Source organism: Salvelinus sp. IW2-2015, linkage group LG4q.1:29, assembly GCF_002910315.2.
Source record: "Salvelinus sp. IW2-2015 linkage group LG4q.1:29, ASM291031v2, whole genome shotgun sequence".
NCBI lineage: Eukaryota > Metazoa > Chordata > Actinopteri > Salmoniformes > Salmonidae > Salvelinus > Salvelinus sp. IW2-2015.
The window spans coordinates 41,258,848-41,275,992 of record NC_036842.1 but is presented as its reverse complement, the minus strand read 5'-3'; the positions used below and the strand labels follow the sequence as shown (position 1 = coordinate 41,275,992).

General features: G+C 43.3%; 1 protein-coding gene across 1 annotated transcript in view; it reads left to right on the top strand.

The window, feature by feature from the left end:
- The first annotated feature begins 9,355 nt into the window (after positions 1-9,355).
- The window catches only part of tmem86a (transmembrane protein 86A), a 39,360-nt gene continuing 31,570 nt past the window's right edge, over positions 9,356-17,145 (top strand). The window contains exon 1 of the mRNA XM_023984703.3: positions 9,356-9,521. Coding sequence (XP_023840471.1) covers positions 9,501-9,521 — 21 coding nt within the window. The 5' untranslated portion in view covers positions 9,356-9,500. The remainder of the gene's footprint in view (positions 9,522-17,145) is intronic.

The window sequence follows — 17,145 nt, the reverse complement described above, 5'->3', positions numbered from 1 at the left end:
CTCCTCACTTCTGCTGATGCTGTCAACATCCTGATTCTCCTTGACCTGAGTGCCGCTTTTGACACAGTAAGCCATCAGATCCTCCTCGTCAGGCATGAGGGTTTGGGTGTACCGCACTGTCCTGGCTACAATCATACCTCWCAAAGCGGATCCACTACATCTGGCTCAATGGCCACACCTCAGACTCAGCGGCAGATATATATATATATATATATATATATATATATTTTATTTAACATTTATTTACCTAGGCAAGTCAAATTCTTATTTTACAATGACGGCCTACCGAGGAACAGTGGGTTAACTGCCTTGTTCAGGGGCAGAACGACTGATTTTTACCTTGTCAGCTCGGGGATTCGATCCAGCAACTGGACCAACGCTCTAACCACTAGGCTACCTGCCGCCCCAAAAGAGTGTCCCCCAGGGCGTGCTGGGTCCCTTACTCTTCATCATCTACATCTTCCACCTTGGTCGGATCCTCCTTCACTTCAACCTTGACTTCCACCGATGACACCCAGATCTACCTCGGCACCAAATGCCTCCTCAACCCACCTCTGATGCGCATTGAATCCTGCCGCTCTGCAATAAAAACATGGATGTAACAAAACATCCTCAAGCTCAACAGTGATAACACGGAACTCCTCCTCATAGGCACCAAATCCACCCTCACCAAAGCTGGCAACCTCACCCTGACCATTGACAACACCACTGTCTGTCCCTCCCTCCATGCACGCAACCGCGGCGTCATCCTGGACTGCACCCTCTCACCACCACTTAAGACATATTGTCAAATCCTCATTCTTCCCTCTCCGGGCCTGCCGTTGAAACCCTCATACATACATTCATCTCCTCCCATCTTGACTACTGCAATACACTACTCACCGACATCAACTCAAGCTCCCTCCATAAACTCCAAATGGTTCAAATCATAAACTCCATTGAACCATAAACTTGAACCACAAACGCCATTGAACCATAAACTCAGAATGGTTCAAGTCCTGGCAGCACATCACACCGTCCTCCGTGAACTCCACTGGCTCCCTGTTTCCCAATGCATTAATTACAAGATCCTCCTACTGATCTACAACGCCCTTCACCACCTTGCCCTCCCTTCCGTCGGAGACCTTCTTGGTTACCGACCGACACGTGCACTTCGTTTCGCCACATCAGGCCACATTGTCATCCCCAGGTCGAAGCTTCAGAGCGTCGGCGACAGGGTCTTCTCCAGGGTTGCTCCTTGGCTCTTGAAGTCCCTCCCTCCAGCCATTCATGACTCGGAGTCATCACTATCTTTCAGTCCCTCCTAAAACCCCTTCTCTTTGATGTGGCCTACCACCACACACACACACACTACAAACCCTTACACTACCCCTTCCCCTGAACCGGGTTCGTATCCAAATTCCAACCCTACCCATATACTGATACATCACACTCTTTCCCTTCTTTATTCATGTTTTTCTTTAGTCTGATGTTTTGTTTGTTTTTCTTTTCTACAAATTGTAAAGTGACTTTGGGTCCTTGAAAAGAGCTATATAAGTCCTATGTATTATTATTATTATTTTTATTTATTTATTATTATTATTATTAAGGGTAGGGGTAAAACGATCTGCATTATAGTAAACTCACTGCATGAATCTATCATCTTATTTGCAGGTCTGAGAGAAAACAAATGTATTTTATAAACGCATTTCATGCAATTCTACGTAATTTTACATGACTGGAGAAAAGCAGAATCTTTTTTAAAACCACAACAGAGCATGACAACGAATGAGAGCATGCTGTTGCACTGGAGATGTTTTGATTTCTACACAGGCCATTGTTCATAAATAGGATAGTCTAAGTTTGGAACAGTGCTGTCTATCAACTGTAAAAATGTAGCGCATCAGAACCAGTTACAACTGTAGTATCTGATCATCAATGAATTCGAGAAAAATACATTTGTTTTTCAACACAGCAGCCACATATCATCAGTTAGACTTATATGCGCTTTTCTTCATTTGGGCGCTCCTGCCAGCCTGTAGCGTGTCACAAATGCTTCACAATATATTTCTTAACATGGCAGGCTATAGCCTTGAAAGATTTATAATTATAAAGACCAAATCATTTATTCCTTCTTAGGCTATCTGGCTTGGCCTGACTGATTTAGAGTTAGTATGTTATTTAATAGCCTGTTGAAATATTGAATGTCAATTGATAGTGACAGAATTACACATTACTTCCCAAACAAAGTAATTGTTTTGTCTCCTCAGCTATACAGTGCCCTCGGAAAGTATTCAGACCCCTTGACTCTTTCCACATGTTGTTACGTTATAGCCTTATTCTAAAATGAATAAAAATGACATCTCAGCAATCTACACACAAAACCCCATAATGACAAAGCGAAAAACCTGTTTTTAGAAATGTTTGCAAATGTTTATAATATATATAATACAAAATACCTTATTTACATAAGTACTCAGACCCTTTGCTATGAGACTAAATTGAGCTCAGGTGCATCCTGTTTCCATTGATCATCCTTGAGATGTTTTTACAACCTGTGGTAAACTCAACTGATTGGAAATGATTTGGAAAGGCATACACCTGTCCATATAAGGTCCCACAGTTGACAGTGCATGTCAGAGCAAAAACCAAGCCAGGAGGTCGAAGGTATTGTCCGTAGAGCTCTGAGACAGGATTGATTGTGTCGAGGTACAGATTTGGGGAAGGGTACCAAAACATTTCTGCAGCATTGAAGGTCCGCAAGAACACAGCGGCCTCCATCATTCTTAAAATGGAAGACGTTTGGAACCACCAAGACTCTTCCTAGACCTGGCCGCCCACCAAACTGAGCAATCGGGGGAGAAGGTAACTAAGAACCCGATGGTCACTGACAGCGCTCTAGAGTTCCTCTGTGGAGATGGTTGTCCTTCTGGAAGGTTCTCCCATCTCTGCAGCACTCGACCAATCAGGCCTTTATGGTAGAGTGACCAGACAGAAGCCACTCCTCAGTAAAAGGCACATGACAGCCCGCTTGGAGTTTTCCAAAAAGCACCTAAAGACTCTCAGACAAGGAGAAACAAGATTCTCTGGTCTGATGAAACCAAGATTGAACTCTTTGGCCTGAATGCCAAGCGTCACATCTGGAGGACACCTGGCACCATCCCTACGGTGAAGCATGGTGGTGGCAGCATCATGCTGTGGGGATGTTTTTCAGCGACTGGTAGACTAGTCAGGATCGAGGGAAAGATGAACGGCGCAAAGTACAGAGAGATCGTTGATGAAAACCTGCTCCAGAGTGCTCATGACCTCAGACTGTGGTGAAGGTTCACCTTCCAACAGGACAACGACCCTAAGCACACAGCCAAAACAAAGCAGGAGTTTCAGGACAAGTCTCTGGATGTCCTTGAGCGGCCCAGCCAGAGCCCGGACTTGAACCCAATCYAACATCTCTGGAGAGACCTGAATATATCTGTGCAGCAACTCTCCCCATCCAACCTGACAGACCTTGAGAGTATCTSCAGAGAATGGGAGAAACTCCCCAAATACAGGTGTGCCTAGCATGTAGCATCATACCAAGGAAGACTTGAGGCTGTAATCGCTGCCAAAGGTGCTTCAACAAAGTACTGAGTAAAGGGTCTGAATACTTATATAAATGTGATATTTTAGGTTTTATTTTGAAATTAGTAACAATTTCTAAAAACCTGTTTTTGCTTTGCCATTATGGGGTATTGTGTGTAGATTGATGAGAGAAAAAAACTATTTAATCAATTTTTGAATGAAGCTGTAATGTAACAAAATGTGAAAAAAAGTCAAAGGTACTGAATACTTTCTGAAGGCACTGTAGAAGGTGTAAACTCAAGCCTCTGAATGTCACTGAGGCACTGTTGCGCCTTCTTCACCACACTGTCTGTGTGGGTGGACTATTTCCGTTTGTCCGTGATGTGTACGCCGAGGAACTTAACTTTCCACCTTCTCCACTGCTGTCCCGTCGATGTGGATAGGGGGGTACTCTCTCTGCTGTTTCCTGAAGTCCACGATCATCTCCTTTGTTTTGTTGACATTGAGTGAGAGGTTGTTTTCCTGACACCACACTCCGAGTGCCTTCACCTCCTCGCTATAGGTTGTCTCGTCGTTGTTGGTGATCAAGCCTACTACTGTTGTGTCGTCTGCAAACTTGATGATTGAGTTGGAGGCGTGCATGGCCACGCAGTCATGGGTGAACAGGGAATACAAGAGGGTGCTGAGCACACACCCATGTGGGGTCCCAGTGTTGAGGATCAGCGAAGTGGAGATGTTGTTTCCTACCTTCACCACCTGGGGTCGGCCCGTCAGGAACTCCAGGACCCAATTGCACAGGGCSGGGTTGAGACCCAGGGCCTCAAGCTTAATGATGAGCTTGGTGTTGAATGCTGAGCTGTAGTCAATGAACAGCATTCTTACATAGATATTCCTCTTGCCCAGATGGGATAGGGCAGTGTGCAGTGTGATGGCGATTGCATCGTCTGTGGACCTATTGGGGCGGTAAGCAAATTGAAGTGGGTCTATGTTGGCAGGTAAGGTGGAGGTGATTGTTGTCATTGATGCACTTTCAGTTTTGCGCGAATGCAACCATCTATCCACGGTTTCTGGTTAGGGTAGGTTTTAATAGTCACAGTGGGTTCAATATCTCCAATGCGCTTCCTTATACACTCACTCAACGAATCAACGTATAAATCAATATTATTCTCTGAGGCTACCCGGTGTCCTTGAGTAGCCTCTCAAAGCACTTCATGATGACAGAAGCTAGTGCTACGGGATGATATTCAATTAGTTCAGTTACCTTTGCCTTCTTGGGTACAGGAACAATGGTGGCCATCTTGAAGCTTGTGGGGACAGCAGACTGGGGTAAGGAGAGATTGAATATGTCCGTAAACACACCAGCCAGCTGGCTTGCGCATGCTCTGAGGACACGGCTAGGGATGTCGTCTGGGCCGGCAGCCTTGCGAGGGTTAACACGTTTAAATGTCTTACTCACGTCGGCCACCGAAAAGGAGAGCGATAGCCCGCAGTACTTGGTAGCGGGCCCACGTCGGTGGCACTGTATTATCCTCAAAGTGAGTAAAGGTGTTTATTTTGTCTGGAAGCAAGACGTCAGTGTCCGAGACGTGGCTGGTTTTCTTTTTGTAGTCCTTGATTGCCTGTAGACCCTGCCACATACATCTCGTGTCTGAGCAGTTGAATTGCGACTCCACTTTGTCCCTATACCGACATTTTGCTTGTTTGATTGCCTTGCAGAGGGAATAACTAAAATGTTTGTATTGGGTGATATTTCCAGTCATCTTTCCATGGTTTAATGCGGTGGTTTGCACTTTCAGTTTTGCGCAAATGCCGCCATCTTTCCACAGTTTCTGGTTAGGGTAGGTTTTAATAGTCACAGTGGGTTCAATATCTCCAATGCACGTCCTTAAACTCACTCACCGAATCAATGTAAAGTCTATATTATTCTCTGAGGCTACCCGGAACATATCCCAGTTTGCGTGATCAAAACAATCTTGAAGCGTGTATTCCGATTGGTCAGACCAGCATTGAATTGTCACGGGTACATCCTGTTTGAGTTTCTGCCTAAAGGACGGGAGGAGCAAAATGGAGTCGTGGTCAGATTTGCCGAAGGCAGGGCGGGGAGGGCATTGTATGCATCGTGGAAATTAGAGTAGCAGTGATCCAGTGTATTGCCCGCACAAGTGCTACAATCAAGATGCTGATAGAATTTAGGGAGCCTTGTTCTCAAATTTGCTTTGTTAAAATCCACAGCTACAATAAATGCAGCCTCAGGATATGGTTTCCAGTTTGCATAGAGTCCAGTGAAGTTTCTTGAGGGCCGTCGTGGTATCGGCTTGAGGGGGGAAATACACAGCTGTGACAATAACCAATGAGAATTATCTTGGGAGATAATATGGTCAGCATTTGATTGTGAGGAATTCTAGYTCAGGACTTGAGTTCCTATATGTTGTTACGATTACACCATGAGTCGTTAATCATGAAGCATACACCCCCACCCTCCTTCTTCCCAGAGAGATGTTATTTCTGTCGGCGCAACGCATTAAGAATCCTGGTGGCTGTACCAACTCCGACAATATATCCCGAGAGAGCCATGTTTCCGTGAAACAGAGTATGTTACAATCCCTGATGTCCCTCTAGAAAGCAACCCTTGCCCTAATTTCGCCTACCTTGTTATCTAGAGACTGGACATTGGCGAGTAATATACTCAGAAGCGGTGAGTGGTGTGCATGCCTCTGAAGTCTGACCAGAAGCCCGCTCCATCTATCTCTTCTGCGGCGACATTGTTTTGGGTCGGCCTCTGGAATCAGATCAAATGCCCTGGGTGGTGGTGCGAACAAAGGATCCGCTTCGGGAAAGTCGTATTCCTGGTCGTAATGTTGGTAAGTTGATGTCGCTCTGATATCCAATAGTTCTTCCAGGCTGTATGTAATAACACTTAAGATTATCTGGGCTAACAATGTAAGAAATAATACATAAAAAAATAAAATACTGCATAGTTTCCTCAGGACTAGTAGCGAGGCGACCCTCTCTGTCGGCGCCATCAAGCTTACATCCAGTCCTCCCTCTCATCATCGCGCTCTCCCTCTAAAACTAAAGAGGACATCAGTAGGCCTAGATCGTGTGCACAGATATTACCTTTTTTTTGGGGGGGGTTGTAACTTTTCCTTGTGCTTCTCCGAGCCTGCTCTTTGTATATCCTAGGTCTATAGCCAATAGTATAGGCTATGGATCATTTGATTGAGACCACACTAGACGCACTTGATATTTTGCGCATCCAGCAGAGAATCAGGTATGAGGGGGAGCATCGGGCACAGATGAGATACAATAATAACTCATTCTGAAACACTGAGCAATATGACATTTAATGGATAAAAAAATTACATGACCCTCCCCTGGACTACATTTTTAAATACTAAACCCTCCCCTGACTGAAATTGAAAAGGCATGACCCTCCCCCATTTTCCTCTGGGTAACAACTGAGTCAATTTCGACCGCTCCCTAGCTAGCTAACTACAACACACAGGTATAGTTACTCTAAGACTAATATGGGCCATCAAGCCAAAGTAATTCCTTTACTATCCACCATCATCATCAAAACATTTATACAGTTTTGCTCATAATGAGAAGCACTGAGGCTAGCTAGGCTAGTTAGCACGTTAGACTAAAGTAACTTTTAGGTATAGCAAACAACACAGTTATCTAAACTTGGCTTGTAGGGGTTCTTGCAAGCCCCGTTATGGCAGAATCGATCCCCAAATTGTACTGTACAGAACAACACTGTCTCAGTTAAAAGAAAGATTATATTGCTAGCTAGCTGCTGACAGCAAAACAACTTACTCGTTTGTCATTTATCCTCCTGAGTCCTGGTCCAGCTGGTCTAGGCTGCCACTGCTGCTTGCTGGTCTCGCAAATAATTTTTCTCGCCATCTCAACTCCTCTTCAGTGTATTCCAGCTCAAATAAATATGGCTTTATGTTCCTATCTAAAAGAACATGAATAAATAAAAAATGTCACCCAGTTCTTCTTGGAAACAGTAATCATCATAAACAGCCATTGTAGCTAATTATTTAGCAGTCTTGGATAGACAGTGAACCTGTAAACTAGTACCACCCCCGTTTTGAAACACCTGTGTTCGAGGGTGGGAACGAGGAAGTATGGCTCTCGTCAGGCTGTAGTCTTTACAAAGCCAGGGAAAATGAGTCAACCTAGATATCCTGCAATATTGTGGCAGATAGGAACATCGTTGAGGCAAGTCCAATGGCTTTATTGAACAAGGACAACCATATCTACRCAAGTGAGCGTGCAATATGCAAAACACAAAGGCCACAATAATTGCTACAAAACATGACTCCATTCCTTCTAAGATCAGACAGGAGGCTCAATCAACCAATGACACCATTGGTTGAACTCTCCCTGTCCAAAAATGTAAAAAGAATACTGCTACACTACATAATTATGTCTGAAACACCCTCTCGTTAATCATAATTATGTAGGCAAACTGGAAAAACACAACACAAATAATGTCTAGCGGTGAAGTTTCCCTTTTATGCTGTTAACAATATTGTCATTGCTATAATATTATTTGTGCTATCAAGCCTTTTAACTTATTTCCTTTTTTGATGTTGTTAAACAAAATTCTAAGTCAGCTAATATTGCTTTATAAAATCTTACGAATTTTGAACATTTCTATTTGTTTCATTTTTACCATTTTCATTACAGGACTTTTATTCTGAAGGGAAAATTCCGAGCGTATAATTTTTACCATATTCATTACAGTACTCTTATTCTGAAGGAAAATTTCCGCGTTTACGACCTTATTATTGCTAGGTCTTGCTTATTCTTGCTGGCTTCTAACAGGTGCCGTGTAGCTAGCTAGCTAGTGTATGACCACCGTCAACAGATTTCAGAACACAATTTCCGTCCAACAGAAAAGTTTGAATTTGTGTAATACGGGATCAATGGTCGGCACCAGGTTGCTATAACATATGATGTAGTTAGCTGATATGTAAATACCTATCCATGCACATAAGATCTAGCATGCGTCAGCAACGTCTGGGCATAGGAACGTGCCCATAACCTGGTAACCAAGTGTGAAGTGGGAATTTACCACCTTAGAGTTAAATAGAGGATGGAGAAAACCCGTTATGGCATGGACATTGAGGGCTTGCACCATTTTAAAGTCAACTGGGTGAGCCTTCCTATGGGTGAAGGAAGGATCTCATAATTRCATCAGGGGTATCAACCAATGAATTATACCCGTGAGCAAACACTGAATAACTGTAGGTGGCAGTAAATCACCAACCAATTGGCTTTATACCTGTTCAAACAACGCACTAGCTGTCACTAGCTATGCACCCTTTCAACTTGTCTGCCAACTCATAGAAATAGTAGAAAAAGAAAATTGACTACTTCAAAATAGAGATGGTCTCAATGGCGCTACAACGGTGGTAAAGTCCCAGTTCCCACTTGGTTACTAACGCAGAAAATACTTTAAAAAATAGTTTGATGCACAGCGCGCGAGACAAAAGGACGAGTGTGTTGTTCATCATTGTCTACAATGGAACAATGTTACCACAATGTAAATGTACAGAGATACAGTGTAACAAAGTGAAATGTGTAATTAGACAAGATGTAAATACAGGCCATCTGCTTCGATAGGTAAACAGCGGTCAAAAGACCTCGTTTTAAAAAGGGGCGTTATATTCTCTTAACCTTGCCTCTTTTTTCGTTCCTGTCTGTTAATTGGTCGGATATTTTAACGACACCCTATCGGTGCGTAAAGAGTATCTCCACCTACAATTATGTTCGGTTTGCCTCCTCCCCTTATGCCAGTCTGCCCCGAAAAGGGACCAAAACAATACGCATCACAAAGAAAGACCACAGCAATTTTAGTGAACTGTACAGTGCGGGAAAACGGCCGCAGCTCAGTGTCGCAATCTCCAGTTGCTTTGCGAATATATACTACAGTGATCGATTGAGAGATGGTTTCGCCAGTGACAGTGGTAAGTTTGGCTATTTGACGTTACACGTAGAAATATGGACATTTAAATCAAAATGAGCCATTAAGAATATATTCCGTTTTTTATCAGTGTTACAGCGTTGTTTTGAAGGGCTAATAAGAGATAAAGGAAGGCTCGTTAGCTCTATAGGGACTGTATGTCTTGCTTGTCAGTGTGACGGGCCTGTCGTGTCAATTTCGTTTTGCCTCCAATGACGAGCATTATAATACCACAGGCACACATAGGACCGAGTTTACCCTAAATAGGCCTACAGTACAGCACGTGAGCATGAAAGCATGTCCGTGTTTATTTCGCGATTGTCACCCACAAAATGTTCGTTATTCATTCTGCCTCTGTAGATGTGCAGAGGTTGATAATGATCCATACAATGAGCTGAGAGAACTCGGCATGTATTTTAGGGTTTCGGTAATACTAGACCAGACAGATGCCCACGCAATTCATTGGCGGTGGTCTATTGATGCTATGCGGTATCTCTTTGACGATGTGATGAACAGTTGTTGTTGTAGCTACCACTAGAAAATCTGCCTTGATTGTAGGGGCAAATCATCATTTTTCTAAGCATAAACTTAAATAGCCTAAATAAGGTCATGAATATTTTTCGACAGACATGCGCGATAGTGTTTTTTTCGTCTCGAATTTTTCTTTGTCTTGGTCCTTTCTAAACTGTTCCAAAACCGAAACCTATCATGTGACTGAACTTTTTGTCTTTTTTCCTGTGCCCTCCAGTGACGGATGCACTGAAGAGCTGTGGCTTTGCTATACCTTTTCACCACTCTACCGAGCCTCTCAACTTTCCTTCTATATCCCTATTTCAGTAAACGTTATAATTACTGTAAATATATTTAAAATAGAGACATAAATATATTCTGTTGACAAGGGCTCGTGTGCCCATACGAAAAAAACGTGACATTTATATATATTTTTTAACTCATATAAAGTGACATACATTTTAAAATATATTGTCATATATTTTAATAACCAATATAAATGTCACAGCTCCATAACAAAAATTATTATATTGATAGGCCTATGTATTTTCATCATGCAAAATGTGTTTGGAACATATTTGTTTTGTTCAATGCATGTATTGCTTTCAAAATGTATTCCAGAATTGTTATTTGTTCTGCACGGCATATATATATATATATTTTTTTTTAAATGTGCTTGTCTTTTTTCCTACTATCACTGGCTTTACTGATACCTACTTTGTCGAGGTGAAAGGTGCCTTCTACGATGGTGATATGCTGTTGTCTCACCTAGCTATTTTAAGAGGAAAGCAATAATGTAAGTCACTCTGGAAATTAGCGTCTGCTCAATCACTAAAATGCAAATGTAACTTAAAAACCATACATAAATCTCACACCTTTTTGATATTTTGTTGTTGTAATACACTATTATTTGGGCTGAGTCCTCCCAAGGATTTCAATTGGGCATTGTTTATGCCTGTTGCCACCAGCAGGAGGTGTGGTAGGGGCGCGAGAACAGCGTTTTGTGTCTCCCCTCAACACTCAAAGGAGAAACTGTGAACGTTAAACATTTCCTCCTGCCTCCTTTTTCATTATTCTGTTAAAACAAGTATGCCTTTTACACAAGCACATTATCTATAGACAATTTTAGTCGAAATCTGAATACCTTTTATGTTGAAATTGTACAGTTGAAATGTGTAAATTGATTGAGTGAAAACTGTTAGCAATCTTGCCTTAGAGATGCCTGGGTTTGCTGCTTAAACAGGCTAGCCCATGGAATAATATAAGACAAAAGGGTGCTAGCTAATATTCTGGTTTAAACTTATTGATTTATAGCTCCTCTAAGGTAATAATGTGGTTTATTTTCTACTCCGTTTATATGGTCTAAGGGCCATCTCCCAACCCGTGTTATATATTACAGAGTAGTATTTTTAGAGTAAAACGGTATACGCTAACGCTAAGCTAACTGCAATCACTAGCCCGTCAAGCATATACTGGTCGCTATTAGTTTAGCGGCTTCCGTTAGCTGGCTCAAGCCTCGTTCACATCCTGTCCGATGTCCACCAGATGCATATGAGTTTTGTTTTGCCGCATGTCTAGCCTACATTTTCCGTATTTGACGCACATGTAATTTTCTTTTCAACTCGCTAAAAGCTAGCTAGTTTGAGTCTGTGTGTGTACTTCCGTTTGTACCACCGCACGGTAAAGCAACACACAATTAGAAAATATTGAACACATGCGGTAAAGAGAATGCACTGCAGCCTAATGCTGCACCCCTAACGTAGTGTTGTGGACTGCTCCATTGAAAATTATGTCATGCATTTCAATGGGTACATCTGTAACAGTATAACTTTAGTACGTCCCCTCGCCCCGACCCGGGCGCGAACCAGGGACCCTCTGCACACATCAACAACAGTCACCCACGAAGCGTCGTTACCCATCGCTCCACAAAAGCCGAGCAAGCCTTGCAGAGCAAGGGGAAACCCTACTTCAAGTCTCAGAGCAAGTGACGTAACCGATTGAAACGCTATTAGCGCGTACCCGCTAACTAGCTAGCCATTTCACATCCGTTACACATCCACAACGGAGGCAAGTGGCAGCAGGGCAAAACAATGGACCTAGGCACTCTGTGCCATACATTCAATAATATAAAATGTCCACATATTAAGATATATACAAAAGAAGCTAATATACACATCTAGCAAATCACTCCACTACCGCAGAGTGTATTTATACTTGGCTAGGAGGCTATCTCAACATTAACCAAGCCTTGCAGGAGTGTTTGAACCTAAGACTGGCAAAAACAGTTTTTATCTCAGCCGGGAGTTTGTTCCACTCTACCACTGCCGTATATAAAAACGTGTTCTGGCCAGTACCGCTCTTGAATCAAGGTGGCTCAAAATCTCTGGCACCGCCTCTCATGGCGTAGGAATGACATTAGTAAGATAGTTCTTTAGATACTGGGGGACTGTAACATACACGATTTTATGGGCCAATCCCAGCTTCAGCTAAATTACCCTTTTATTAACTGATAGCCACTGTAGTTCACTGAACTGAGAAGGGCCGAGCTGAAAAGGTGAACATCTGTTGTTCTGCCCCTGAGCAAGGCAGTTAACCCACTGTTCCCCGGGCGCAGAAGACGTGGATGTCGATTTAAGGCAGCCTCCCAGATTTAAGGCAGCCTCCCACACCTCACTGATTCAGAGGGGTTGGGTTAAATGCGGAAGACACATTTCAGTTGAATACATTCAGTTGGACAACTGACTAGGTATCCCCCTTTCCCAACATGACCCATAGGGCTAAGATTCAGAATGACCCATGACATTTTATTTTGAGATGTCTGTAGCTTGTTCTTGATGAACTTGGGGAGCTACTGTACCAGGTAGTGCACACAGTCAAAATGAGGTTGCACTAACTGTTGCAAGTGTTTCCAAGTTCCCTTTATGTACAAATGTGGCTTTTCTGGCCAGAAATGTCACTTCCTAGTTGACTTTGGCAATCACTTTCTGCCCCATACTCTCCCCTGTGAGGAACCTGTCTAGTTCACAGCCTAAGTATTTAACACAGTTCTTGGCTGTAACCTCTGTGTCACCAACCGCGACTCTAAAGCCTTGTGATCAACCTATACTGATCTTAGATCCAAATAAAATTGAATCTATTTTCCCCAAATTAAGAAACAGCTTGTTGTCTGACAGCCAGTTACTGATACTCGTCAGTTCTGCACTAAGCTGGCGCTCAACTATACTTTGTGAGAGACCAAAAGAGCTGAATCGTCTGCATACAAAAACAGTTGAAAGGAACAAGCTGATTTCATATAATTGATATTGAGCCATCACTAACACAGAGAGGCTGCTGCTTACATACAATGGATCACTAGTCACTTGATTAATGCCACTTTAATAATGATGTTTACATATCTTGCATTACTCATCCCATATGTGTATACTGTATTGTATTTTATACCATCTACTGCATCTTGCCTATGCCGGTCGGTCATTGCTCTTCCATATATTTATATGTACATATTCTTATTCCATCCTTTTCCTTGCATTTGTGTGTATTAGGTAGTTGTTGTGGAATTGTTAGATTGCTTGTTCGATATTGCTGCACTGTCGGAACAAAAAGAACAAGCATTCCACTACACTTTCAATCACATCTGCTAACCGTGCGTATGTGACCAATAACATTTGATATGATTGTTATTGTAGAGAATTAATTCAATAACAATATTCCCCTAACCCCTAAGTTTCATTTAAAAATATCTAATCACTACATGCTATACTGCCATGCTACTCCTACACTCCTCATGTGCAGTATCATTGTATTAGCATTGTTTGTGTGTGGTTATGCCTACTCCCCCACTCCCAGTCTCAGCTGGTGACGGCTTGGGGTGGTGGGCAGATAGAATAGCATTACCTGCTTTAGCATATAAGATGACGAGACGAACAGACTTAAAGTCTTACTGAAGGACCCTGGTAGTGCTTCATTTGGCGTTAAATTCTTGCGATTGAACGTCAATTTTCCTCAAATGGCAGCTGTTTCTTGCGCATTCGGTTTATTCCTCAATTAATGCACCTTGATTGGTGTCTGTGTGGTAGGCCGAGGCTGCATACTTTCCCTGAACAAAAACAACTCGTGTCAAAGAAGGAACCCAATGCTCCCGCTAATCTTGCCATTTATGAATGATCTAGGATCAGCTACCCTTGCCTCATGCTGTCCTAACACCTATAAATTACGGGCCAAGCACCAAAGCTGGCACTGATTGTGAACCTGTTGTTATGCCTTAAGTTACCAGGAGAGAAAGAATGTAGTGTATCACTGCCCTTTTCCCTGCGGCCATTTGCCATACGGGTGAGATCATCCTCTTGTCAAAATGTTATTTGTCTTGACGAGTCGAACGGTTTAAGTGAGTACTCCTTTCAGTGAACCTATTAACTGTGCTATACTAGTCTGTAAGTGTTAAAACAGTAACTTATTGCATGAAGTGTATTACAAGTGTGAAAAGTGTTATTACACATATATATATAAAATATATATAAAATATATATATATAAAATAAAATTGTATTTGTCACATGCGCCGAATACAACAGTTGTTAACCTTAATGAAATGCTTACTTACAAGTCCTTAACCAACAATGCAGTTAAGAAAAAGTTCAGAAAGTATTTACTAAAATAAACTGAAGTATAAAAGAAGAAGAAATAAAAATCTATAATTAAAGAGCAACAATAAAATAACAGTAACAGGGCTGTATACAGTGGGTTCTGGTACAGAGTCATAGTTTAATTGAGGTAATATGTACATGTAGGTAGGGGTGAAGTGACTATGCATAGATAATAAACAGAGACTAGCAGCAGTGTAAAAATGGGGGGGACAATGCAAACAGTCCGGGTAGCCATTTGATTAGCTGTTCATGAGTCTTATGGCTTGGGGGTGGAAGCTGTTTAGAAGCCTCTTGGACCTAGATTTGGCGCTCCGTTACCGCTTGCCGTGCAGTAGCAGAGAGAACAGTCTATGACTAGGGTGGCTGGAGTCTTTGACAATTTTTAGGGCTTTCCTCTGACACCGCTTGGTATAGAGGTCTTGGATGGCAGGAAGCTTGGCCCCAGTGATGTACTGGGCCGTACGCACTACCCTCTGTAGTGCAGAGCAGTTGCCATACCAGGCGTTGATGCAACCAGTCAGGATGCTCTCGATGGTGCAGCTGTAGAACTTTTTCAGGATCTGAGGACCCATGCCAAATCTTTTCAGTCTCCTGAGGGGGAATAGGCGTTGTCATGCCCTCTTCACGACTGTCTTGGTGTGTTTGGACCATGATAGTTCGTTGGTGATGTGGACACCAAGGAACTTGGAAGCTCTCAACCTGCTCCACTACAGCCCTGTCGATGAGAATGGGGGCGTGCTCTGTCCTCCTTTTCCTTTAGTCCACAATCGTCTCCTTTGTCTTGATCACGTTGAGGGAGAGGTTGTTATCCTAGCACCCCACTGCCACGTCTCTGACCTCCTCCCTATAGGTTGTCTCATCGTTGTCGGTGATCAGGCCTACCACTGTTGTGTTGTCTGCAAACTTAATGATGGTGTTGGAGTTGTGCTTGGCCACGCAGCCGTGGGTGAACAGGGAGTACAGGAGGGGACTGAGCAGACACCCCTGAGATGCCCCCGTGTTGAGGATCAGTGTGTCAGATGTGTTGTTACCTACCCTTACCACCTGGGGGCGGCCGTCAGGAAGTCTAGGATCCAGTGGCAGAGGGAGGTGTTTAGTCCCAGTGTCCTTCGCTTAGTAATGAGCTTTGAGGATACTAGGGTGTTGAACGCTTAGCTATAGTCAATGAATAGCATTCTCATTGGGTGTTCCTTTTGTCCAGGTGGGAAAGGGCAGTGTAGAGTGCAATAGAGATTGCATCATCTGTTTGGGCGGTATGCAAATTGGAGTGGGTCTAGGGTTTCTGGGATAATGGTGTTGATGTGAGCCATGACCAGCCTTTCAAAGCACTTCATGGCTACAGACGTGAGAACTACGGGTCGGTAGTCATTTAGGCAGGTTACCTTGGTGTTCATGGGCACAGGCACTATGGTGGTCTGCTTGACACATGTTGGTATTACAGACTCGGTCAGAGACAAGTTGAAAATGTCAGTGAAGACGCATCCCAGTTGGTCAGCGCATGCTCGGAGTACACGTCCTAGTMGCCCTGCGGCCGTGTAAATGTTGACATGTTTAAGGTCTAATTCACATCAGCTACGGAGAGCGTGATCAAACAGTCATCCGGAACAGCTGATGCTCTCATGCATGCTTCAGTGTTGCTTGCCTCGAAGCGAGCATAGAAGTCATTCAGCTCGTCTGGTAGGCTCGTGTCACTGGGCAGCTCGCGGATGTGTTACCCTTTGTAGTCTCTAATTGTTTGCAAGCCCTGCCACACCCGACGAGCGTTGGAGCTGGTGTAGTACGAGTCCTGTATTGACGCTTTGCCTGTTTGATGGTTCGTCTGAAGGCATACCGGGATTTCTTATACGCGTCCGGGTTAGAGTCCTGCTCTTTGAAAGCGGCAACTCTACAATTTAGCTCAGTGTGGATGTTGCCTGTAATCCATGGCTTCTGGTTGGGGTATGTATGTACGGTCACTGTGTGGGCGATGTCCTCGATGCACTTATTGATGAAGCAAGTAGCTGAGGTGGTGTACTCCTCAATACCATCGGAAGAATCCCGGAACATATTCCAGTCTGTGCTAGCAAAACTGTCCTGTAGCTTAGCATCTGCGCCATCTGACCTTCTGTATTGAGCGAGTCACTGGTACTACCTGCTTTAGTTTTTGCTTGTAAACAGGAATCAGGAGGATAGAGTTCTGGTTATTTGCCAAATGAATGGCGAGGCAGAGCTTTGTACGTGTGTCTGTGTGTGGAGCAAAGGTGATCTAGAGGTTTTTTCCCTCTGGTTGCACATGTAACATGCTGGTAGAAATGAGGTAAAACGGATTTAAGTTTCCATGCATTAAAGTCCCCGGCCATGAGCATTTTCTTGTTTGTTTATGGCCTTATACAGCTTGTTGAGTGCTTTCTTAGTGCCAGCATTGGTTCGTGGTGGTAAATAGACTGCTACGAAAAATATAGATGAAAACTCTTGGTAAATAGTGTGGTCTACAGCT